Genomic DNA, 26,239 nt, shown 5'->3' with positions numbered 1-26,239 from the left:
CATAGCACCTTTAAGTAAACAATGTTTGTTTTGCGATTCCATTTGGTGCCACTAGTTGCACCACAGAAATCCCGCTGAAAGCGAAACTCATGCACCTGTAACTGTGTGAGAGAGACAGACGTATCTTGAGGATCTTAATGACCACACACACACACACACACACACACACACACACACACACACACACACACACACACACACACACACACACACACACACACACACACACACACACAGAGCTGTCTATCTGCGCTCAGCATGGCTCTCTCTCTTGAGTGCGACGCTCTTTCATGTCCCTCGGGGAACTCGCGCTGCTGGAATTGGTTCCATTTTCGCCCGCTCTATTCTGCGTTTGATGTGTCAGAGCGCTGTGTAATCATCTTTCCCATGTCTTTTTATCACTTCAGCCTTTTAGTCGTCTCTGAGGAGCACAGTACCAGTTAATGGTGGGCCACCTCACTTTATAGACATAACTACATTTTTAGATTTTATGAAGACAGTGGTTTCCAACAGCATTGTAAATGGTTCCCAATGTGTTGCTGGGACATTATGTGGCTGCTAGGATGTTGCTTGGGCATTTTTATGTTCTTGAAGAATCATTCACAAACACTACAGGACGACACACACTGATTTAATTCTTAGGTTAAGAGATTTGATCACACCACAAATATAAATATCAGCAACGATAATAGTTATGCTTGACTTAATAAACGCCACTAATTAAACAACATACTCTTCATTGATGTGTCTAACTGGAAAACTTTAGATTATCTCTCTCTCTCTGGGTTTATTGTGTATTCGTGTGTATTTTCATAAAAGCAGACAGTGTGTTTTGTTTTGTAGCAGGTTGTGGCTTGCGTTTTTGAGAGCGTTTCGAAATAAAATGTTCAGTGTGTGTGTGTGTGTGTGTTAAACTGCTGAGTAAATGGATTTTCTCCTGAGGCACTTTTGTAAGTGTGCAATTTCAGAAAAGACTGTGATCAAGAGGACTAAAATTGATATGCTTTCTAAACAAATATAGCATCTGCATTTTGCAATCATCATGTCATTTTAAAGTGTGATATATCCACTCTCACTCTCATCTAGAAATGACAAAACACAAGTGTGTGTATTTTATCCCAGAATTGTTGAAATCATGGCAGTTTCTCAGCTTTTGGTCCCACTCTTGAACATGACAGTGTGAGATCCACAGGGAAAAGCTGCAACCCCGAGCTGATCTCTGATGTCATTGATTATTGGTCCAATCATAGGTCAGATTGACTCATGTGGCGTGAAAGGCCAATTTAGCAACTTCTAAAAGCAGAGCTGTGATTGGCTGTTTTAGGCCATCCGTCTATTGACAAACAGTGATGGATTGAATCTCGTGCTGTGCAGTGAACCGAGTGTGTTTTAGTCAACTCGTCTAATCTGCTCTTAATATCGCTTCAGCCTTTTACAGCTACCGGTAGATTGTGTTGTTTTCCCAATCTCATTACTATTTTATCATAGTATTTATTTTACATAGTTATTTATATATTTTCCTTTTCATTCAAATATTGTGTTTTTTTGTGTTTTTATTTTTAATATTGTTATTTTTTTAATACTTCAACTTCAACTAAGAAAATTTTGCCTTGGCAACTACGTTTTTTATACTCTCTTTTTAGCTTAATGTAACAACTGTAAAATCAAGTCAGGTGAGCTTTATTGTTATTCTGCAATATGTAGAGACATATACGTATGTGTTATGTATATATAGATACACAGCCTTTATTTTAAAAAAAAAAGGTAATCTAACTAAAAATGTAAACATATACTGTTTTATATCTCAGTTCAATTGTAGCAGAACATCAGACTTTATTTTCTTTCTTAAAATGCTCCTGGTCCTATTGTGCATGCTATACTGTATATTGAATTGTGAAAAATAGTTTTACATGCATCCAATGTAAAACGCACTTTATTTTTCTCATAATATCCACTGCAGCATCTGCTCTTTTCTCTCAGTGTCTGAAATGGTTCGAACTAGGATTCAGTCTCTCTAAGCCCCGCCTCTCTAAGAGCTGCTCTACTCTGATTGGTCTAGTAACCCAATCTGCTGTGATTGGTCGAACACTTACAGGGCGTGTCCAAAACCAAATGTCATTAGCATATCTGAATCTCAGCTCTTGACACACAGTGATACGAACAGTAACGATGGCGTGGGTTTTACCGTATCAATCTCATCAAAGTGGATTTGCTTTGTCAGCAGAAAACAGCGTCTTCTCGACGTGAACAACACGAACCAAAGTCTTCCAGTCTCAGATACACTACAGTGTTTGTGGGCGGGGCAAAGAGACGCTGTTCAGCCAATGAAGACCGTAGGGTAGCATTATGCAAATTAGTTACAACCCCACATAGGTTTGTGCAGGAAGTGAGACTGGAATTACTGATGACTCGTTTCAGGATGTTCAGAAACGTTTCTTCATTTAAAACTCAATAGAGAGCCTAAGCATTAAGTATTACACTTCAGCTTCTGCTAATAGAGAGCCCGAGTCCCTCCCCTTCCACCATGGGACCTTATTTCGGAAAAATATTGTATGGTAGTCAATGGCGAGAGACAACAAATATTTTGATCTCGTTTGAATTGTGCCCTGAATTACACATATGATGTTTGTCAATTTAAAAGATACATTTTAAAGTCAAGAAAGTCGGAGTTTGATGTAAAACTGTTGAGGTGTAAGACTGTGAACATACGTAATTACAAAGACTACAATCCCAAAAGGCGCACATGTGACGTCATACCTTTTCACTCAATGAATGAAGCTAACTTTACTGAAGCTAACTTTACTGAAGCTAACTCTACTGAAGCTAACTCTACTGAAGCTAACTCTACTGAAGCTAACTTTACTGAAGCTAACTTTACTGAAGCTAACTCTACTGAAGCTAACTTTACTGAAGCTAACTTTACTGAAGCTAACTTTACTGAAGCTAACTTTCCTGAAGCTAACTTTACTGAAGCTAACTTTACTGAAGCTAACTTTACTGAGGCTAACTTTACTGAGGCTAACTTTACTGAAGCTAACTTTACTGAAGCTAACTTTCCTGAAGCTAACTTTCCTGAAGCTAACTTTCCTGAAGCTAACTTTACTGAAGCTAACTTTACTGAAGCTAACTTTACTGAAGCTAACTTTACTGAAGCTAACTTTACTGAAGCTAACTTTACTGAAGCTAACTTAACTGAGGATAACTTTACTGAGGCTAACTTTACTGAAGCTAACTTTACTGAAGCTAACTTTACTGAAGCTAACTTTCCTGAAGCTAACTTTCCTGAAGCTAACTTTCCTGAAGCTAACTTTCCTGAAGCTAACTTTCCTGAAGCTAACTTTCCTGAAGCTAACTTTCCTGAAGCTAACTTTCCTGAAGCTAACTTTCCTGAAGCTAACTTTCCTGAAGCTAACTTTACTGAAGCTAATTTCACTGAGGCTAACTTTCCTGAAGCTAACTTTACTGAAGCTAACTTTACTGAAGCTAACTTTACTGAAGCTAACTTTACTGAAGCTAACTTAACTGAGGCTAACTTTACTGAAGCTAACTTTACTGAAGCTAACTTTACTGAAGCTAACTTAACTGAGGCTAACTTTACTGAAGCTAACTTTACTGAGGCTAACTTTACTGAAGCTAACGTCTGTCATGTTTTCTACAGTCTTACGTTATAATCGTAACGTTACGCCGTCATGCCGGAGTGTGTTGTAGCCTACCAGACTGCACACACACGAGCAACGGTGACGTATAGTGCGAGACGAGAGATGAAGTTCATTGAGCGATTTCCACATAAAACTAAACGTTACTCTTCTGTTTTATGACAAACTGCGACTTTCTTGACTTTCATGATTATTTTTTAAATTGACAAACATCATATGTGTAATTCAGGGCACAGTTCGCACGGAATAAAACGATAAGTTGTCTCTCGCCATTGACTACAATACATATTTTTTCCGAAATAAAATCCCATGACCCGGAAGCGGAGGGGCGGGACTTAGGCTCTCTATAACTCCATTCATCTGCACTTTGACCTTTGAAACTTTGAAGAGCTTTTACATTCACAAACATCTCTGCATGAAAGGTAACAGTGAAGTAGGGGCGCTTTAACTTAGTGATGGATAGTCAAGTTCTTCATTGAATATTCTGCATCTCATTACACAAAATTTGGATTTAAAGTGTTCTTTACTAATATATTTTTTAAACTTTCTCTCAGGTCAGAGGTCATGAATCGCAGGCACACCACCCTGCGAGAGAAGGGCCGTCGCCAGGCTATCCGAGGCCCCGCGTACATGTTCAACGAACGTGGCTCCAGTCTCACGGTGGAGGAGGAGCGCTTCCTCGACGCTGCGGAGTACGGGAACATCCCCGTCGTCCGCAAGATGCTGGACGAGTCCAAAACACTCAACTTCAACAGCGTGGACTACATGGGTCAAAACGCGTTACAGCTGGCAGTGGGGAATGAGCACCTGGAGGTCACCGAGCTCCTCCTGAAGAAAGACGGGATGGCTCGCGTGGGCGACGCGCTTCTTTTAGCGATCAGCAAAGGGTACGTGCGAATCGTGGAGGCCATTTTGGCTCATCCGGCGTTCGCGGGCGGCTTGAGACTGACTCTGAGCCCGCTGGAGCAGGAGCTGAGGGACGACGACTTCTACGCTTACGACGAGGACGGGACGCGTTTTTCGCACGACGTGACGCCGGTGATTCTGGCCGCTCACTGTCAGGAGTACGAGATCGTACACATCCTGCTATTGAAAGGAGCCAGGATCGAGCGACCGCACGACTACTTCTGCAAGTGCTACGAGTGCACGGAGAAACAGAGACGCGACTCTTTCAGTCACTCGAGATCGCGCATGAACGCGTACAAAGGGCTCGCTAGCGCCGCCTACCTGGCGCTGTCCAGCGAAGATCCCGTACTGACGGCTCTGGAGCTCAGCAACGAACTCGCACGACTCGCCAACATAGAGACCGAGTTTAAGGTGAGAAATATCATATTACTAGAACCAGAATAAGCAAAAATGGCTTATTTAGTCGATTCAAATCCAACTGTATAGCGCTTTTCACAATACACATGGTTTCAAAGCAGCTTTAAAGAAAATCACAATGTTTTAATTATTTATTTTTATTGAAAAATCAATTGGACAACTTGACAATACCAAGACAACATAAATTGTCATAAACATGACATAGCAGATTCATTATCAAACTTAAGCAACCACTTAGCTTTATGGGTTAACATTATAATATTTTTTATTTTAATGACAAATTCAATGTGTACCACTGTAGTTGAGGTCAAGAAAAGTATACATGACACTGTTATACAATTGTTTGTCAGAGTATTAACGCTTAATGACATTTTAATGACAAATTCAATGTGTACTGTAGTTGAGGTCAAGATAAAATTTCCTGACAGTTATAATGGCCTCATGACAGCCGATGTCAAAACCAGTCACATGACGGTTTAATGTAATGTTAACCCATAAAGCTAAGTGGGTTTTTAAGTTTGATCATTAATCAGTTTCAGACATATTTATGACAGGTTATGTTGTCTTGGTAATGTCAAGTTGTAATGACAAAGACACTGACAGGTTATTATGTATTGGTTTATATCAAGTTGTCATAACAAAGACATCTCAAACAATGTCATATTTGCATTAAAAATGTCATAATTGAGCGAATGACACTTAATAACAGTTCATATTAATCGTGTGTCATGTCATGATTATGTCATGTCAGTCTTGTGCACACCCCTTCAAGTAAAGTGTTACCAAAGTAAGTTATAGCAATTGCTAAATAACACAACTATATACAGTTTGAAATATATTTGATATCCAAATGCATCCGCATAGAGTAAGTCACGTAAAGCGATATACTATATAGCAAATCTCAACTGCCTCTTTTTATTTTGTTACAAAATGTAGCAATATTGGGAAACACTTTATTTTACAGTGTCCTTGTTACATATGTTACATGTACTTACCATAGTAATAACAGTAAATTATGCATAATTACATGCAACTAACCCTCAACCAAACCCTAACCCTATAGTAAGTATATTAATAATACTGAGTACTTAAATACATAATCACACTGTAATAATTTACTGGTTATGTTGTCTTGGTAATGTCAAGTTGTCATACACTAGAAAATTGTTTCAACCCAATTTTGGGTCAAATATGGACAAACCCAAACGTTGGGTTAAAAATGCAATTTAAAAAATGAACCCAAATGGCTGGGTTTGATCATATTTGACCCAAAATTGGGTTGAAACAACCCAGCATTTTTTTAGAGTGTAACAAAGACGCCTCAAACATTTATAAATCATATTTGATTTATAAATGTCATAATTTAGCGAATGACACTTAATGGCAGTTGTCATAAACATGCATAAAACCTCCTTCATATTCATGACGTGTGTTATGTCATGATTATGAAGGCCTCATGTCAGTCTTATGCACACCCCTTCAAGTAACATTTGTAGCCAATAACCAAAAGTAGAGTTTGTACTGTAATTGTGCTCTTGGTCAGGATGAGTTTAGGTTTGGTGTGAGCAGTTTTCCTGAGATGTGTGGTGTGAATCAGGTGATATACTGTAGCACATCATCTCTGATTCTCTCCTGAAGGTGTTTTCATCTGTTAAAGTCGTTCAGTTGTTGATTTGGTACGATTTTTGGGTTGTTTTCCTGTTACGTCACCGACTTCTGTTGAGCTTCAGTTCGCTGACAGATTGTCTCTTTTATTTAATGTCCACTCTTATTACAATAAAGTGCTGGCAAACTCATTTTCCGTTGAAGATAGCAAGATTTCCAGGACCTGAGGGGGCAAAGCATCTCCGAACACATGCCGTACTCTACAGCGGGCTGAGGTTTAGATGCTGACGTGGTCTGATTTAGTGTCTTGTTTTGTCCAGAGGTGTTTCGAGATCTTGTGTCGGAGGAATGGTTCACATCAGGCATTGCTTCTGGTCGATTGCAAACTCAAATTTTGTGAGTGGTTTTTTAATAAAGAATGGCAACTCTGACCAACATCTTTAATGCACCTCATTGACATTTGAATATCGGCTCCGTGTAAAACAGGTTTACTTGTGAATGTCAAGGTCATATTTCATCACAAATGAATTTTTTTTTTTGGCGTTTAATAGATATAATGTATAATATTATGGCATAGTAATTTAATATATATATTGTGTGTGTGTGTGTTATAAAAAAAATATAATATTTTAGTATTATTTTGCAAATAAAAGAAAACTTTTTTACTTAAAAAAAAAAAGAAAAAGTCAAGGTCATTACTGGAATATAAAACTAAACTAACTAAACTCAATACAAACAAATACTACTATTATACATACTTAAATATTGTATAAGTTTAAATAATATAGCACTATTTTTATTAAAATATATGTAATACCTATGAAATATAAAAAAATATATAATATAATATATTATATTGCCACAATACAAAAATAAACATATATGGGCTTTATTTTCTTTATGCAAAATCCTTTTTCTTCCTTTTTATGTTGATTCGAACGTGATATTGAAAGTTTTTATATGATTCTCACCCGTTTAGACTCATTGGAGCACATACGGTACATACAGAGGTGTGTATAAAGTTGTTGTTATTTGATGTTAGGTAAGAAAAGATAAGAAAAACTCAATCAATATATATATAATGATAACATTTCAGAGGCATGTCTCATCTTCCAAACTCCATTAACGTAGCAGTGGCACTGAATCTTCAGGCAATACAATCAACTCTCGCTGTATGAGACCAATGAAGAACAGTGTGTGTGTGTGTGTGTGTGTGTGTGTGTGTGTGTGTGTGTGTGTGTGTGTGTGTGTGTGTGTGTGTGTGTGTGTGTGTGTGTGTGTGTGTGTGTGTGTGTGTGTGTGTGTGTGTGTGTGTGTGTGTGTGTGTGTGTGTGTGTGTGTGTGTGTGTGTGTGTGTGTGTGTGTGTGTGTGTGTGTGTGTGTGTGTGTGTCTGTGAGAAATGGAGCAGGAAACAACCAAATAATGTACTTTGAATTTGATGGCTGACGACTTTTACTTCTCACCTCCAGTGGATACGGACGTCCTGACCTGTGAGATGAAGCTAGAAGATGAGAAAGAAGCACAATATCTCTTTGTGTTGTATTTAAAAAGGATTTTTTTCCATGTTCATCTTTTAGTGTGTAATGTTGCTGTTTGATCATGAAAACTCTGCAAAGTCACAGTTCTTCTCTATATCAGTGTCCGTGTTTCTGAGCTCCTGAAACGCCTCCATTGTAGTCTTGAGTTTCTTCCGGGAACGAACACGTCACAATGTTCCTCATTTAAATCATTAATATGCAGAATAAAGGGGCGGGGCCTGGTTGAGTTAGTTAGTAGTGTGTTAAGCTGGCGGTTATGGTAACGAGGTGGGACATTTCCCAAACACACTCGAAGAGCTCGACCAATCACAACACACTGATCCAGCCGGCCAATCAGAGCACAGTGTGCTTTTCAGAAGGAGGGGCTTCATAGAGACAGGAACTAAACAGAGCGTTACTGACAGACTGGGAAGAGAGGAGCCACAACAATGGAGAATATGAGGAAAATAATGTGTTTTTTGAATATTCAAGCATGAAAACCTGTTCTAGTAGAGCTCAAAAACATCAAGACTTAATATGCCAATATTCCTGAAACTACAGGCATAGTTCTGGTAAATCAATGCAAGACAAATCTTATGCACGCATGTTTAATGTGAACGTCCCCTTAGAAGGCATTTGCTTATGTAGACAGCTCACTAGGGTTTGAAACCGAGATAACGGACTGGATGTGTGTGAGGATCAGGAGTAAGTGTGTGTTTGTCAGGGCTCAGATGGTGGCTGTCCACTACACAACTGTAAATTAAAGTGTTCTTCACACATGAGTGTGTGTAATTAACTAAAGCTTTTGTGTGTGTGTGTGTGTGTGTGTCCACTTGAATTTTAATTTGCACGTCTAGTGTTTGAGTAAAGCATCCACACGTTCACCAGCATCTGTTACCCAGCACACACTGCTCAGTAATGAGTGTGTGTGAGTCTGATCCTCAGGGATCTGATCCGTCTGTGGCCCGAATCAGTTCTCATATCGCCCTTACACACCGCATGTATTCTGAGGGAGCATAAAGACGTTTACTGTAGTTTTAACCAGCATCTGAGTCAGTCTTCTTGTAGTTTCAGTCTCAGATGAATAGAGCGTTTATGGACCATCTGCATATTGAGGTGAAACTGGAAAAATTACAATATGGTGCAAAAGTTCATTTATTTAAGCAATTCAACTTAAAAGGTGAAACTAATATATTATATAGACTCATTACATGCAAAGTGAGATATTTCAAGCCTTTATTTGTTATAATTTGGATGATTATGGCTTACAGCTTATGAAAAATTTCCAGAATATTCATAGGTCATTTTCATTGCCATTAAAGTGAAATAACTGAACATAAACATACAAGCTTGATAAAAATTACAATTCTAGAAGAAAATTTCAGATGGCACTTATATAATATGCATACATTTGCTGTTGAATACAGTTAAATACAGATATAATGTGCTTTTTTACTTTCTAACTTTAGATATTTAATTTCTACCAAGGCATTATTTTTAAATCAGTGCAAATAATAAGCATTGTGACAACTTACCCCATTATAGTTATATTTATTCTGCTAAAATGCATCCATAAATGCCCACCTAATATATATGAAGACTTCAGATGCAAAAGCCTGTAAGTGCTATCTGAATTATGTTTTTGAGCATTTTTATCAAGCTTGTATATTTAAGTTATTTCACTTTAATAACACTTAATAGGTCATTTTCATTGCCATTAAAGTGAAATAACTGAACATAAACATACAAGCTTGATACAAATTATAATTCTAGAAGAAAATTTCAGATGGCACTTATATAATATGCATACATTTGCTGTTGAATACAGTTAAATACAGATATAATGTGCTTTTTTACTTTCTAACTTTAGATATTTAATTTCTACCAAGGCATTATTTTTAAATCAGTGCAAATAATAAGCACTGTGACAACTTGCCCCATTGTAAGTTCAATAACTGTTGTTAAACAAATTTTCCCCCATTGCCATTAATTGTTCAAATGTTTTTAGTCAAGTCTCTGTACAGAAATGTATTTTCCTAAATTAAATGTAGGCTTTGAAGCGTTCACTAGAGTAAAAAGCGTGGCCTGGTTCTCAATCTTGAACATGATTGATTGTTTAACAGACATTACTAAACCTCAGTGTAATTCTGTACAGTTGTGAAACAGTCTTATTGCACATCACTGCGATTAATCATATTAATATGAAGTACATGTAACATTAAAGCTGTAATGGAAAATCCATATTAGAAATACAGTCATATGCTGAAGGCTGAATATGAAACCATCTGTGCTGAATATTTATGATGGAAGGAAGAGAAATTAAATTATTGTTGTGTGACTGTTTACATTAACGTATTCATTAAGCAAACTCTTTACTCCAACATGATTTACAAGTGAGAATATAAGCAATTTATCATAAATGATAATTCTGTAAAGCAGACTAGCTAAAGCAGAAAAATAGAGGAAAATAAATGTATTTAATAGTAAGTTACTTTATAGTTACGGATTACGTGCAGTGATATTAATTGCTATGTTTCCATACAAAGTTGTGCGCAATAATTGGAATAGCGCTTAAAACATTTGCGATTAAAGCATTGTTTCCATCCCATGTGTTCAAGAGACCTAATTATTCACTTCCTGAGAAAATGGTACAAAATATCTGTAATATAAATGTAAGTTGTGAGATGCATCTGGGAGATCTATGCATATGGATCAAAATTATCCATTTTTCTTTTATGCCAAAAATCATTAGGATATTAAGTAAAGATCATGTTCCATGAAGATATTTAGTAAATGTCCTACCGTAAATATATAAAACATGTATTTTTGTGAGTGAATGCAGCACAATCGTGAACATAAATGCACAACTTTAAAGGAGATTTTCTCAATGTTTATATTTTTTTGCTCCCTCAGATTCCAGATTTTCAATAGTTGTATCTCGACCAAATATTGTCCTATCCTAACAAACCACACATCAATGGAAAGTTTATTTATTCAGCTTTCAGATGATGTATAAATCTGATGGTCAGATTTTGTGTGAGATGCATCTGGGAGGACCAAATCATTTTGATGACAGACTTTGGTTCAGGCTTTTCAGAACGATCAAACCAACTCTTGATGCTGTGATGCGATTGGTCCGCTGGTTAGTCCAGTTATCCAATCACAAAAGTCACATGAGTTTCTTCGGTCAAGGGGAATTCTTCGGTAAATGTGTAGTTTATGCACAAAAATGATCTGCCTCAATCAGGATTATTATAAAACTGAAACTGAATCTAAACCCATAAAAAACATGTTACTTGAAATAAAATAAACCTTAAGTGAAATAAAATAATTAAATAGGTGCCACGCCAACATTTCTCATTAGCATTTAGTTTAAAATAGGCATATCATTTTTTTTTTAAATGACAAAGAAATCATAAAGATAAAATGTATTCAAAATATTAACTAAAGCTAGTATCTCAGTGATAGGTTATAACACTCAATTGAGCGCATACGTTTTTATGTGAATTTTTAGAAGCAGAAATTCTGAAATTTCTGAAATGATTGCATCCAGTGTTTTGTAAATGGATTGTTCTGTTGTGTTGTTTGAGCTTCAAACTGTGTAAAATCATCCTTTAAGTCGTCCATTAACTACTGTACCCAGGCGGATGAAGCTGGTTATTTCTTACCGATGTCATTCCTGTTTAGTGGATTTTAAGTGAAGAATTTATTTCTGATTTCTTAGCATGCGTCAAATGAAAGCTTTCAGCTTCAGTGTCTTTTAGTGGTTTGACTCTGAGTTTTGTGCAGTGTTTCGCCCCACAGCTTTACTGTCAGAGTATCACTGTAAACGAGTCGAAATGATTTTCTGTGGGAATCGACAACATGTCTCAGATAATGTCATTAGAGCTTAACTGACCTGACATATTCCTATAATGTGATCTGAAGACTTCACACGAGAGAGTGTCAGTAATGATGATGATGGTGTGTGTGTGTGTGTGTGTGTGGGTGTGTGTGTGTGTGCATGCGTGTGTGTGCGCACTGAGACAGTATTCATGTGTGTTGGGTTGTTTAAACTCAAAGTGCCTCTCTCATTTCTCAGAAAGACTGATGTCTTCACACACAACAGTGAAAAGAGCAAATCGGTTAGATCAGCTGGCTATCAGTCATATGAAACACACACACACACACACACACACACACACACACACACCTCGGGCAGGTCGGGCTCAGGGGATCGTTTTCATCATTTGACATGTTCATATCCATCATCATATGCTAAACCGAGAGAGCAGATATTATAAGACAGAGCGGTCCAAACAAATCACAGAAAGAAAAATGGTCTCAAAGTATTTCATTTGATATACTTATTATTACTTTATTATTATTAAACATGCGTATTATTATTAATATGTAAATATAAGTATGATTATAGATAGTGCTGGGTATCGATTCAAATTTCAAGAATCGATTCGATTCCGATTCTCAAGATCTTGAATCGATTATCATTATTCGATTCGATTCGATTCGATCCGATCTGATCCGATCTTATATTTTTAAAATCAAAAGTTTTAACTGCTCATGAACAATCAAGTGTTTGTATTAAATAACATTCACAAACATACATTAATGTTGTAAAAATGTATTGTTCACTCAATGTATTGATGTTAGATAAGGCATTAATGTTAATGAATGGTATCTTAATGTAGTGTTACCAACTAAACAGGAGATAAAACGTGTTTTATTTGACTTGACTGTCCTTTTATTTAATCCAAAACTGCGTTCATATTTAAAAGGCCTTTTAAACTAGATACAACGAACCGCACACGATACCACTTTAGGGGCCGTTCACATATCGCGTTTTATGCGCGTGCAAATTCAGTGAGAAGCACTTCAATGCATCTCAACAGGTCATGTGACAAAAACCAGCGGCCTTTCCGTAACAACATGGAAAGCTCGGCCGAACAGCTGATCGTACAGGGCGGCTTTTTATTTCTCATCTCAATGAATATATCTAGTAGTAAAGCTAATGCAAGGGCTAGAAATCAATTAATTATTTGATGATACTTCCTCGTCATCATGGAGAGCGCAGTTTGCACGAGTTTGCACCGCTTTCTCCTCTCAACAAGCGCGTGCTTTCCCTTTGCGTCTGCCGTTGCTATGCAACCATGAACAGAGGCGCGCCTAGAAAACGAATTTGCACGCGCAAAAAACGCGCTGTGAACGATTCATTCCTCCTTTCTTGTCAACAAGTGGATTCAGAGAAACCGCATTAGCAGCGCCGCCGGTCGCCGTGTCTCAGTGTGTTTATGGGGAAAATGTAGTCCTGTTATTAAATCGATCCTCTGAGTTACGGATCGATCTTTAGAGATTAATATGAAAATCGATTTAGAATTGGTGAATCGATTTTTTCAACACAGCACTAATTATAGATGCAATCAGCAATTACAGAGTGGAACCGTGACCTTGTAAAGTTACAGTAGTTTGATCAAAAGTAGTAACTATTAAAAGCAAAATTGAAGAACGAATTGGTGTGACGCCATTTTGAACAAAATCAGGCCGAAATTAAGTTCATTTGGTGTTTGTTTTGGGAGTTTGAAACGGCAACGAACTTTATGGATAGCGAACTTTACGGAAAACAATAAGATGTTAAAGGTGCAGTCATCATTGTTAAAGACACTATGTAATTTTTTAAGTTGATTCTTAGCAAAAAACACTTTGTTCTTTCAAAATTATATGTGCTCATTAATGTAATCACTTCCACCAACTAATCAAGTATTCTCGTAAGCGTAAATCTGCTATTTATAATACATACGGGTGAGTCGCTCGAATGGCAGCCATGTTGCGCCTCCATCTTGAAAATACATTAGAAATTCAAGCTTCGCCTTTCACGTTTTTACACTCAGTGGCGCCGTGACGAATGCGAGCGGGAGATTTTTATTTTTAAAGGCCAGTTATTTCATGGATCCAGGATAATATGCATCCGGATAAAGATCCCTCGGCCTTTGGAATTAAAATATCCGCACATCGTCACACACCCTTCACCAGACCTAGAGATCGGCATGAGGTACAAGATCATCTCTCAATGCAAATCAAATCATATATATACTTTCTGTTAATTTTTATCCATTTTTAATGCCTTCTGCATTTCTGTTTGCTTTGTTACAGGGTGCTGTTTGATTTTGTAAGGATTCATAAAGTGATATGGGCTGTAAAGTTGTCATCAAACCTGAATTACTTCACAGCTATGATGACAACGTTTAGATGATCTCACATCTGTTTTTAGAAATGACTGTGAAGGGAACGTTTTACATCCTTGATCAATTTTGAAATATTCATATATGCATAGAATCATAATATAGTGTATTTGATGCTGATGCATTTCCCTGAAAGGGTTCAACACTCAGAACATCTGCTGTGTGTGTGTGTGTGTGTGTGTGTGTGTGTGTGTGTGTGTGTGTGTGTGAGACTGCCAATGTGTTTGCTGTATGCTAGCTTGGCTAATTTGAGCTATAAAAGGCAGGCGTCATTAGCATATTTCACATTGTATAAGAGTTTCAGTTTTGTAATTTACTGATTGGTTAATACATGGTTTCAGTCACTCTAAACTACACACTATAGTTGCAGTGCCGACATTAAGCTTTGCGTTGCATTATGAATTCATTTGTGACATATCTCGGAAAGCAGCATCACATATAGAAACACTTTATTTTTTGCTTTATTTTCGAACACTTCTGCTCACCAAGACTGCATTTATTTGATCAGAAACACAGTAAAACCTGAAAAACTGTGAAATATTATTACAATTTAAAGCTGTTTTCTACATGAATATATAGTAAAGTGTAATTTATTCCTGTGATCAAAGCTGAATTTTCAGCATCATTACTACAGTCTTCAGTGTCACATGATCCTTCAGAAATCAGTATAATATGAGGATTTACTGCTCAAGAAACAATTATGATTATTGTTATCAATATTGAAAACCGTTGTGCTGTTCAATATTTTTTGGGAAACCGCGAATAATTTATTTTCAGGATTCCTTGATGAATAAGAACAGCATTTATTTGAAATATAAATCTTTTATAACATTATAAATGTCTTTACTGTCGCTTTTAATTAATTGAATGCATCCTTGATGGATAAAAAATATTATTTTCTTTCAACAAAACAATCTTACCGACCCCAGACTTCTGAATGGCAGTGTATATTTATGTGTCATCAAGTCAGCATATTTTTTTGTTTTTTTTATAGTCTTTTTTTTTTTTTTAAACTGTAGGCCTACACATGAACATATACATTTCCATGTAACAGAAAAAAAAAAAAAAACTAGTCTTTTATTAACAAGTCAGCATGTTTGACAGATTGCAGAATATCTCTGCTAATCCTTCTCAGTGTTCTCGATCCCTCACCAACGGGCAGCTTCAAACCCAAACTGTGCAACGCTTCTGAGTTTATCTGTGGACAGATTATCCGGGTCTTCTTTTGAACAGACTGTGGTTCGGAGTCAGACACACACACACACACACACACACACACACACACACACACACACACACACACACACACACACACACACACACACACACACACACACACACACACACACACACACACACACACACACACACACACACACACACACACACACACACACACACACACTGGTTTGCTGGTTATCTCTGAGATAAGCCTGAACGCCCACAGACCCGTGTGTCAGAAATCAAACACTCGCTGTTCTGGTGAAGGGTTGAAGCGCTGTAGTTGTTCTCCAGACTGAAGATGATTGTGTGAAAGTGTTCGTCTGTAAATGCTGGTTTCTGAGCCGTCAGTGTGTGTTGTGTTGGTCTTTTCCTGCTTGTCCATCAGTGGAATAATTCAAGAAAAATGTGCTTTTCTATATCTTGCAATTCAGTTATGGATGAATCTCACGAAGACATGTCTGAAGCAGTCATCCCAGAATTACTTTAATGCAAAAAATAAAAATAAAAAATCATGTAGGCCTATGTAATGTAGCCTAGTAATGAATATCAATCTTTTTACCAGACTTTTTTTTTAATGAGCGTTAATTAAAAGTAGTACAACAAATACTACCATGATAGATAAATACTATACTAATTAAATATATTTTAAATAAAAGTATTTATATATTTAATTATTCAATTATTCAGTTATATATTTAATTATTGGTAGTATTGTATTTTTTATTTTTTTAGCTTTACAGGAATGATAATTTTCTGTAGTTTGTCTTGATGATTATCTTTATTTAAAGTTTAAAAACCACATGCACACTTTGTATTTTTCTTTATCATTATAAAAGTACATGTTTATTTATTTATTGTATTTAAAATTGCAATACAAATTAAAAGTAGTACAACAAATACTATGATGTATAAATACTTAGAATATTACATACATATATTTAAATATTTCATTACATTTTCTAAATTAATTAATTAATTTACTTCACAGTAATGTCATTTTAATTTCATAGTGTAAGGTTTCCAGTACAGTCGGGTTTAGCTACTTTTATTCAACTAGAGAAAAAAATACTTTTTTTTTTTGAAGAATCATTTGCTTTATTTGAAGTTCACAAGGCCTTTTTTTTTCTTTAAAGGAGAACTCCGGTCAATTTTAACATTGAGCTCAATTTTTAGTAAATGTGGAGTGCTGTCAATACAGAGAACAACGACAAAAATCGGTGTTGCCTACACTGTGTTATCCTATTTTTAAAATTTACACCCTATTGACTTGAATGGGGCAAGTTTTAAACCTGCTTTTATCCTCTTAACATCCTTGATGTGTCATACAAGTGCCCAGCCATGTGAGTGATTCCTTCAGAGTGAACACGAGTGAATCTGACTGCAGGAGATGTGAAAGTTATGAATAAAAATTATGTTATATCAGCCAGCGCACATACCTGTATTTAGTTCCTGTTTTCGGTGGAAGTCCAAAGTAGTCGATTGTCGAGTTCACGCGCATAGGTTTAGTTACTATGATCACGCGCGTGAACTCGACAATCGACTACTTTGGACTTCCACCGAAAACAGGAACTAAATACAGGTATTTGCGCTGGCTGATATAACATCATTTTTATTCATAACTTTCACATCTCCTGCAGTCAGATTCACTCGTGTTCACTCTGAAGGAATCACTCACATGGCTGGGCACTTGTATGACACATCAAGGATGTTAAGAGGATAAAAGCAGGTTTAAAACTTGGCCCATTCAAGTCAATAGGGTGCAAATTTTAAAAATAGGATAACACGGTGTAGGCAACACCGATTTTTGTCGTTGTTCTCTGTATTGACAGCACTCCAAATTTGCAAAAAAATTAGCTCAATGTTAAAATTGACTGGAGTTCTCCTTTAAAGTGCAAATCTGGATATTACTTTTTATTTTTTTCTCATAGTAATTAATGGGCAACTATGGTAACATGATTTGATTTACAGGTGGGTGTGTCTTCCTGGCTAATCTCTCTCTCTCTCTCTCTCTCTCTCTCTCTCTCTCTCTCTCTCTCTCTCTCTCTCTCTCTCTCGCTCTCTCTCGCTCTCTCTCGCTCTCTCTCGCTCTCTCTCTCTCGCTCTCTCTCGCTCGCTCGCTCTCTCTCTCTCTCTCTCTCTCTCTCTCTCTCTCTCTCAGAACGACTACAGGAAGTTGTCTATGCAGTGTAAGGATTTTGTGGTGGGTGTTCTGGATCTCTGCCGGGACACAGAGGAAGTGGAGGCCATCCTGAACGGTGACGTGGACCAGAACCCCCCCACAGAACAGAGACCCTGTCTGAGCCGCATCAAACTCGCCATCAAATATGAGGTCAAAAAGGTGAGAACGCTCTTTTGGTGAACCCACATTAACAAACGGTCATGAAGACATACATGTATTTTGTTTATAATACATTAACATCCTACCGGACGGTCACTATGGTTTTTAGCCACAGAAGTTTAAATGTTTCAACACATCCAAAGCTCAAATTGGACAAACCCAGCCATTGGGTTAAATTTTTATAATTTATTTTTAATCCAATGTTTGGGTTTGTCCATATTTGACCCAAAATTGGGTTAAAACAACCCAGCATTTTTTAGTGTAATCATTACTTCTCCCTAAAATCTGAGGGAAATTATGGTGAATAACCCTGATGTAGAAACTGTGGACTTGTAACTTAAATCTGGGGTGTGTGTCCCGAAGCCAACTGTGGTCACATGTTCAGTCGTTACCAACACAATTCAACTGATCTGGCTAACGATGCTTTAGGGAAACACTCCTGATTGGTTGACTGGACTGTTGTTCCAGGATCAACAAAGATGTCAATCCAGGAACATGTTATTCTTGGAGAAATCAGGTTCACGTCACACTCAAGACGCAAGACACGAGTGCAGTGGTTAAAGACGTCCGTCTAGCGCGTGTTTACACTGAAAACACTGTAAAAGAAGTAGTGATGGAAAAGAAGTTCGAATAATTTTACTGACTCTCTTCATCAAAATGAACACATTTTTTTACGAGTCATTTCGTTCATTTAAGGGGCTTTAAAGCAACACCAAGTAGTTTTTGCTCTCGGGGTCCCCCTACAGTTGGGAAACAGTATTGTCTTCTACTACTGTCGCAAAATCTGTCATGGTTACACCAGGGGATATACGTGCATTTGTTGACAAGCCGATCCCCCGAACTCTGCAGGAGGAGTTCTCACGTCTTGGGTTCAGACGTCCTGCGTCGCGTGTGAAATGTCTTCATCCCAGGTACAGTGGCATATATGTCAGCATGTCATATGAATATAATTGCATGGGTTTTATTTTTTTCAAACACCAAAAGATTGCGTAGCTCGCGTTTACAAGCCAGCGTCATTAAAGTAGCCTATTTGGCTACTGTTTTACATAATGGATATGCTAATTCAATTTAATGTTTGTGTTTGTGTGGTAGGTAATAGCTATATATCGTCAATATTATAATATCAAGCAAGCAACCATAGATGAATCTGCACATTTGAAAAATTGATTTGCATGGTAGCCTGAGGCAAGACACTTTCGCCAGAAAAATAAATAAATAAACAGACATGACTATCAGCCTGCAGTCATTAGGATAGTTATCCTAACAGATGATTGTGTCCGTAATCATGTAGCTATTGTTAGTCCGACAGCATGACGGCCAAGTCAGCATTGGTCCCTCCTCCTCCTCTAGCGAACACTGGACCAATATTGATTCTTTGATTTTATCACTCCCTTTTTCTCTTCCTAGTCTCCTCCGACAAAACCTTTGCCTCCTTCGGTTTAGTTGCTGCTTCGGCCGTGACAACAACATACACGCTTAGAAGAAAAGGTTCTATATAGAACCTTAAAAGGTTCTATAGGCGCTTCATATTTGGAACCCCTAAAAGGTTCTATACAGAACCCAAGAAAGGGTTCTTTCTTGTCATTATAGAACCTTTTTAGCATAAAAGGTTCTTTGGAGTTGAGTAAAGAACCCTATGGTTCTATATAGAACCCCAATGAACCCTTTTTTTCTAAGAGTGTAGAACAGGGGTTCCAAATACGAAGCGCCTATAGAACCTTTTAAGGTTCTATATAGAACCTTTTCTTCTAAGAGTGAGACAGACGCTATACCAGCCGGCAAACAAACGCTCGTTGGGCTCTCACGTCCGAATTTGAGGAAGTGGGGGAAGTGAGGTGCCGTAAAGCAGTCGAATATTGTAGTTCTTCTTGTGCTCGGGTTATTACCCGAACCCCGAAGCTCCGTAGAGCAAGTAAAAGCGATACAGACCCCGTCAGGCTATGGCAGACGTGTCATTCAACCTATTGTAAGTCGATGTACCATCACAAGAGTCTTGGAAATATATTATGAAGGTTGAAAAACTACTTGGTGTTGCTTTAAACGTTATACTTTTAACAGGTTTAAAAGTCCCCGAACACATCCACCTACGCAATCTTGATCATATTCTGAATCATTATAATGCAGTCAAAAATAATTCACAGGGAACATAATCAATTCCTTTATTCCGAGTGTTTCGTTCATTTGTCACGTGACAGACGCAACGAACGGATCGTTCATGAACGACTCAGAGGAACGGGAGAAAGTATTCTGTGTGACGCTCTGTAGGGTCGGGGACAGGAGAGACGTGAGGTTTGGACTAATCAAGGATCTGATTGGCTCTGTTCTTCACCTCCGCTGAACTCTTGATTATTCGACTGTGTCTCAGATGGAGAACTCGCTCTTCTGCGTGATAACCGCTCCAGAACTTCCTCACCTTCTGACTTCAGCACACACACACTCCACTGACACGCAAACCGGCTTTCTAATGAAATAACCTCCACGAGTTTGCACAGGCGGTTCAACACTGAGCATGCTTTGAGGTCATGCATGTGTGTTTCTGTAATTACTTCCTTTGGCTTCTAAATGTCACACACACACACACACACACACACACACACACACACACACACACACACACACACACACACACACACACACACACACACACACACTGGGAAATGAAGCCGAGACAGTGGGCTTGTGGAGACACGCCTCGACTTTAATTTCACAAGATAAACACATGAAGTCGCTGTAAAGTGTCCAGGGAGCTTCTAATGTGTGTGTATAGTTTCTGAAGAGACTTTTGCCGATGTCTCCGATGTTTCTCCTGAAATAACCCAGTTATCTTACATGTGTCTCAGGGCGTCCACACCTGACAGTCCGAACCAAAGTTCATGTTTTCATACATTATATATATAGTTTTGGTTTGGTTTCACATTGTGGGCGGAATCTGGACATTGATTAGTTTGTAAACGGACTTGCGTCTGACCTCAGCGTGTTGTCAATTCGCTGTGTAACTTTGACAAGAATGAATGAACAGACGCATATCGTTGAAACTATATTGCTATTATTACGGCATTACCACCTGCAGCACCAACTATACGCGAGGCTAGTTCAAATTTGCCAAATGAACGTCCTCGTCGTGCGAACATTTGATCGTCGCCGGCAGGAAAGGAGGAGAAGACTGCAAGCGTTTTTTTTCCAGTTAACATCTTATGTCGTCAGACCATATTTTAATTTAAAACCTTGTCTCCTCCTCTCCCCATGTGCCACGGCTCATTTTCTCCTGCTATCTTTGTCTCTTCTGCTACGCGTGAAACACCGGAACGTCCTGTAAATGCTCTGAACGTCCAAACCATACAGAAAATGCTTTCACACTATAGCGAACCAAACCTTAAACCGAGACTGCCTCTTTTCATCGGACCAAATTTCGTCTGTTTGATCCGGATCGTGGTCTGGGAGAGGTTTCACACTGTAATTTTGATTCGGATCAAACTAAAAGTCCAAAAATCCGGACCTAACAAGGTAGGTGTGAAAGGTCCCTCGATTTCAGAAGAGATTGCAGCAACTATCCTCAGAGATCTCAATATGAAGTCAAATATTTCTCATCAAATGATCTGAGCTGCTATCCACAGTCCTTTTATACCTCTATCTTACACCCGGCGCAATGCAGCGCCAAGCGCGACGCAAGTGTGTTTTGCTAGTCTCAGCCTGACGCAGTTATCATTTTCACGTCCTGCGCCATGATGTTTAAATAGCAAATGCATTTGCGCCCATTTGTGCGCCCATGGGCTGCTGGTCTGAAAACCAGGTGTGTGTTCAGGCGCATTGTTGACACGTTGCTATTTTGAGGAACAGAAATAAACTGAGTCATTGACCGACTGAACCCTGCTCTAAAGTCAACGGCGCAATGTTTTTTTTGTTATTTAAAGAGCGTGTTAGTAATGTACGCCTATAGACGGGTCCACAACGCGCGTACACTGCTTATTACACAGACTCTCTGCTTATTACACACACACACACTCTGCTTATTACACACACAGAGACACACAGCAGCACACAAACATGCCAAATATTTAAAATAAAAGGATTACAATGTAAAAGATTATTATCGTGTACATAAAGATATGGTGGAATCCGGCTTGTCCCGTAGGTGTTCTGCTTACTCACTTTTACCCCACACACACACACACACACACACACACACACACACACACACACACACACACACACACACACACACACACACACACACACACACACACACACAGCTTTAACCTCGCGCACGAGCAGATCCGTTTGTGCTCTGGAGACGCGTTCGTCTCTCCACTATCAAATGTTTTCCCGTTGTAAACTAGCAAAAGTGGATTTGGACACGACTTAAGTGAACTTGCGCCCTGCGCTTTAGACCATGCGCTTGGATTGTTAAAATAGGGCCCTTATACTCTTACTTTATGTCAACTATTGTGTCTCTATTTGTGTTCGTTTTGATTTCTCTTTAGGCGTGTTAGGCAAAACATCTGAGACAAAGTTGATACTTCATTGGAACATAAATGAGGATTTATTGTAATCAAGGTAAAAGTCATTGATAAAAATCAAATAAATATGAACTGAAATATATATATTTTTTTAACTTATTTTTATTTCAGCAACATTTCGTATTTTCATTTAGTTGATTTTGATGTACTAAAATAGCTCAAATTAAATAAGCAAAAATACAAAGTAAAACTATACACACACATATATATATAAAAAAGTAATAAAAATTACAAAAACACACAACAAAAACTTTCACAACAAATGCAGCATGATATAGGCTATAAATTCATATTTGCTTTACAGGAATGAGAATTTTCAATGTGATTATGTAAATTTTCCACTGTTTTTACTGCATAAACGTGTCAGTTGCTGTGGATCAGTGTGTGATGTGCAGGTCATGATCATCAGCGCTGTGGGTTTAAAGGGCTCACGACCTTGTTAACCAGATAATGAGTCCTGTTGCCCTCAGCTCAATGCAAACCCTCTCGAGAACGACTCTCATTACAGGACAGGTGACTGAAGCTTAATCATTTTCACATTGTGATTTAAATCTTAATAGTTTTAATGACTGAAGACCCGTGACATCAATGACAGATTCTTTAGTTATATAAAGCCTTCGAGGAACATTGCAATCATCATATTTATGAGATTAGAGCACTTGAAGACCACAGTATCGTAGTTACTTGAGTTGAGGGTATTGATTAAAGAATCCAGTGTTGATTGTAATACGTTATAATTGTGAATGTTGACGATGCAATTTAATTTGTGTGCATTTAGTTAGTTTACAGATGACAGGTTGCACTTTTTAAATGGAGACATCATGAATCTAGAATACAACATATGAGAACAATATCACTTTTTATTAAGGCTTACAAATCTATACGCAGGATGAATTACCTGAGAAAAAAATTACCTGGGAATTAATTCATCAAAAACTCTTTACCCATTATAAAATAATTATGCATATGAACCCCATTCACATTTAACTTTTAAAGATTATGCAAATCAAATCATTTCAAGTTCGGCTTTTAAAAATTATGCAGATTAAAATATTAAATATGCATGAATACAAATTGGTGCCTTTTGTAGATGGGGAAACTAAACATGTAGTTTATTAAGATGAGTGTGAGACCAATTTCAATTAAAGCAATCAGAAGGGATGCTTGGGCTGTTGCTATGGCAACCAGGTACAAGGTTCAGGTGACCTCAGAGTCATGTGTGTCACGACACACACACACACACACACACACACACACACACACACACACACACACACACACACACACTCACACACACACACAGCTTTAGCCGGCTCCAGCTCTGGATCACACACCACCGGCCTTAAATCAGCGTCACGATCACGTTTCTTGAGGGAATCTCAATGCAAGTGTTATCTTCTCTAAAGAAACACACACACACGTTTACCTGTCTAACAGAGCTACAGCACAACAGGAAACCCATACATTTACCTTGATTGGATTTTACATAAATGAAAAAAACCTCACACTACTAATTGTAATCATAAATTGAACAAGAACATTTATCTTATTACAAAATTTGTAAAAATGATATTAATATAATTTAATTTCAGTTTTACGCTGAGGTAATGTCCTACTACTATCCGATGTCTGTTGAACACATCTGGCCATGTTTCAATATTCTGCTGCTGTATTCATCCACAATAAGTGCACATAACTGCTGTAATCTGATTTGTCATCCTGTGTTTTGTCCGTGTGTGTCAGTTTGTGGCTCATCCGAACTGCCAACAGCAGCTGCTGACGATCTGGTACGAGAACCTGTCGGGTCTGCGGCAACAGTCCATCGGTGTGAAGTGTCTGACGGTTCTGGGCGTCACTGTGGGATTGCCTTTCCTCGCCATCGCATACTGGATCATGCCCTGTAGCAAGGTAACACACACACACAGACACACACACACACACACCCACACACACACACACGCACGTATATACACAGACAGACAGACGGACAGACACACACAGACAGACACGCACACACAGACATGCGCGCACACACACACACACACACACAGAGAGAGAGAGACACGCGCGCACACACACAATCACACACAATCACACACACACACACACACACACACACACACACACACACACACACACACACACACACACACACACACACACACACACACACACACACACACAGAGACACGCACACAAACACACACAGACACACACAGACACACACACACACACACACACACACACCCACACACACACACACACACACACACGCACACACACACACACACGCACGTATATACACAGACGGACAGACACACACAGACAGACACACACACACAGACATGCGCGCGCACACACACAAACACACACACACACACACACACAGAGAGACAAGCACACACGAACACACACACACACGAACACACACACACCCACACACACACACACTCACACGCACACACACACGCACGTATATACACAGACAGACAGACGGACAGACACACACAGACAGACACGCACACACAGACATGCGCGCACACACACACACACACACACACACACAGAGAGAGACACGCACACACACACACACAGAGACACGCACACACACACACACACACACACGTACACACACACACACACACACACACACACACACACGTACACACACACACACACACACACACACACACACACGTACACACACACACACAGAGACACACACACGAACACACACACACACAGACATACACACACACAGAGACAAGCACGCACAGAGACATACACACACACTTTTGCAGTGTACGATGACTTATGTGCAGGTGTGTTGCTCTACAAACAGCTGTAGTTCTGACTCCAGACTGAGACTGAACCAGACAAATCTCTTTAATACTGCAATCTCCGCATCGTCACAGTGAAATTTCATTCATCGACAATCTCACTCCACATGTATACATTTAGTAAACATATAATATATTAAAATACAGTGTGCGCATATATATATGTATACATTAAAATTTTGTGTGGTAGAGTTTTTCCGTTAAAGCTACAATATGTAATTGTTTTCGCCGCTAGGGGTCACTAACCTCTTATGACGCAGTGACGAGCTGAATGATGGGAGTTGCTGTCAAGCTGATGGATCTAATAATGTTAATTATGAGTGGAAACATTCATGTTTTTTTAACATTACAGTGGTATTAAGCAGGTCGCGATTGCTAATAATAGACAGATATCACACACGAGTCCCGCGCATATAAAGGAAAAGGATTAATTCCACTGAACTCCCCGCAACTGCTGAATTACTCACAGGACAGTTTATTAGACGAATGAAGCTTGTGAGGTAACGCAGCGCTGTCTCACTCGCTCTACACTATCACACTAAACTGCATGTGTTGAAAGTTATAATGTTATTCTATGTGTTAGTTTGTTTGTTATATGAAACTAGCAGCTTACTAGTAAAGCTAGATCAACATTAGAACATACTGATCATATTCTAACATTTCATCATGTTGAGCTATATCATTGATTTGTTTTATGTACATTTGCTCTCCTGTTTAATAAAGTATGTGCAAGAGCGGCGTCGCTGTCAAGTCGTGACTCGTGAAGCTCTGTCGAGTTGAAGTTAGTCGCGGACGCTAGCTCTCGGCATCTCGAAAACGCCACGCTGATATTGATCCTCGTTTTAGTTCTCCTTTTTTGTCCCAAAGTCTGCTGGACATGGTCCATAATGTTTGAACGAAATAAGAACAGCGTGAGCGCCGCTAAACGTTACGCACTACGCAGTTGTCCACGTCTGTCGCCATGGTTACGTCATGGCTATGG

The 26,239-nt window shown here is 38.4% G+C and overlaps 1 protein-coding gene across 1 annotated transcript in view; it reads left to right on the top strand.

Moving 5' to 3' along the window:
- Window positions 1–26,239, top strand: part of trpc7b (transient receptor potential cation channel, subfamily C, member 7b) — a gene marked incomplete at its 3' end in the record, with an annotated part of 57,527 nt that overhangs the window by 7,119 nt on the left and 24,169 nt on the right. The window contains exons 2-4 of the mRNA XM_079630779.1: window positions 4,211–4,973; window positions 17,721–17,900; window positions 24,161–24,325. Of these exons, the coding sequence (XP_079486905.1) occupies window positions 4,221–4,973; window positions 17,721–17,900; window positions 24,161–24,325 (1,098 nt within the window). The 5' untranslated portion in view covers window positions 4,211–4,220. The remainder of the gene's footprint in view (window positions 1–4,210; window positions 4,974–17,720; window positions 17,901–24,160; window positions 24,326–26,239) is intronic.

This window comes from Phoxinus phoxinus, assembly GCF_949152265.1.
Source record: "Phoxinus phoxinus genome assembly, chromosome: 12".
NCBI lineage: Eukaryota > Metazoa > Chordata > Actinopteri > Cypriniformes > Leuciscidae > Phoxinus > Phoxinus phoxinus.
The sequence above is the reverse complement of the archived record's forward strand: the minus strand, read 5'-3'. Positions and strand labels throughout refer to the sequence as shown.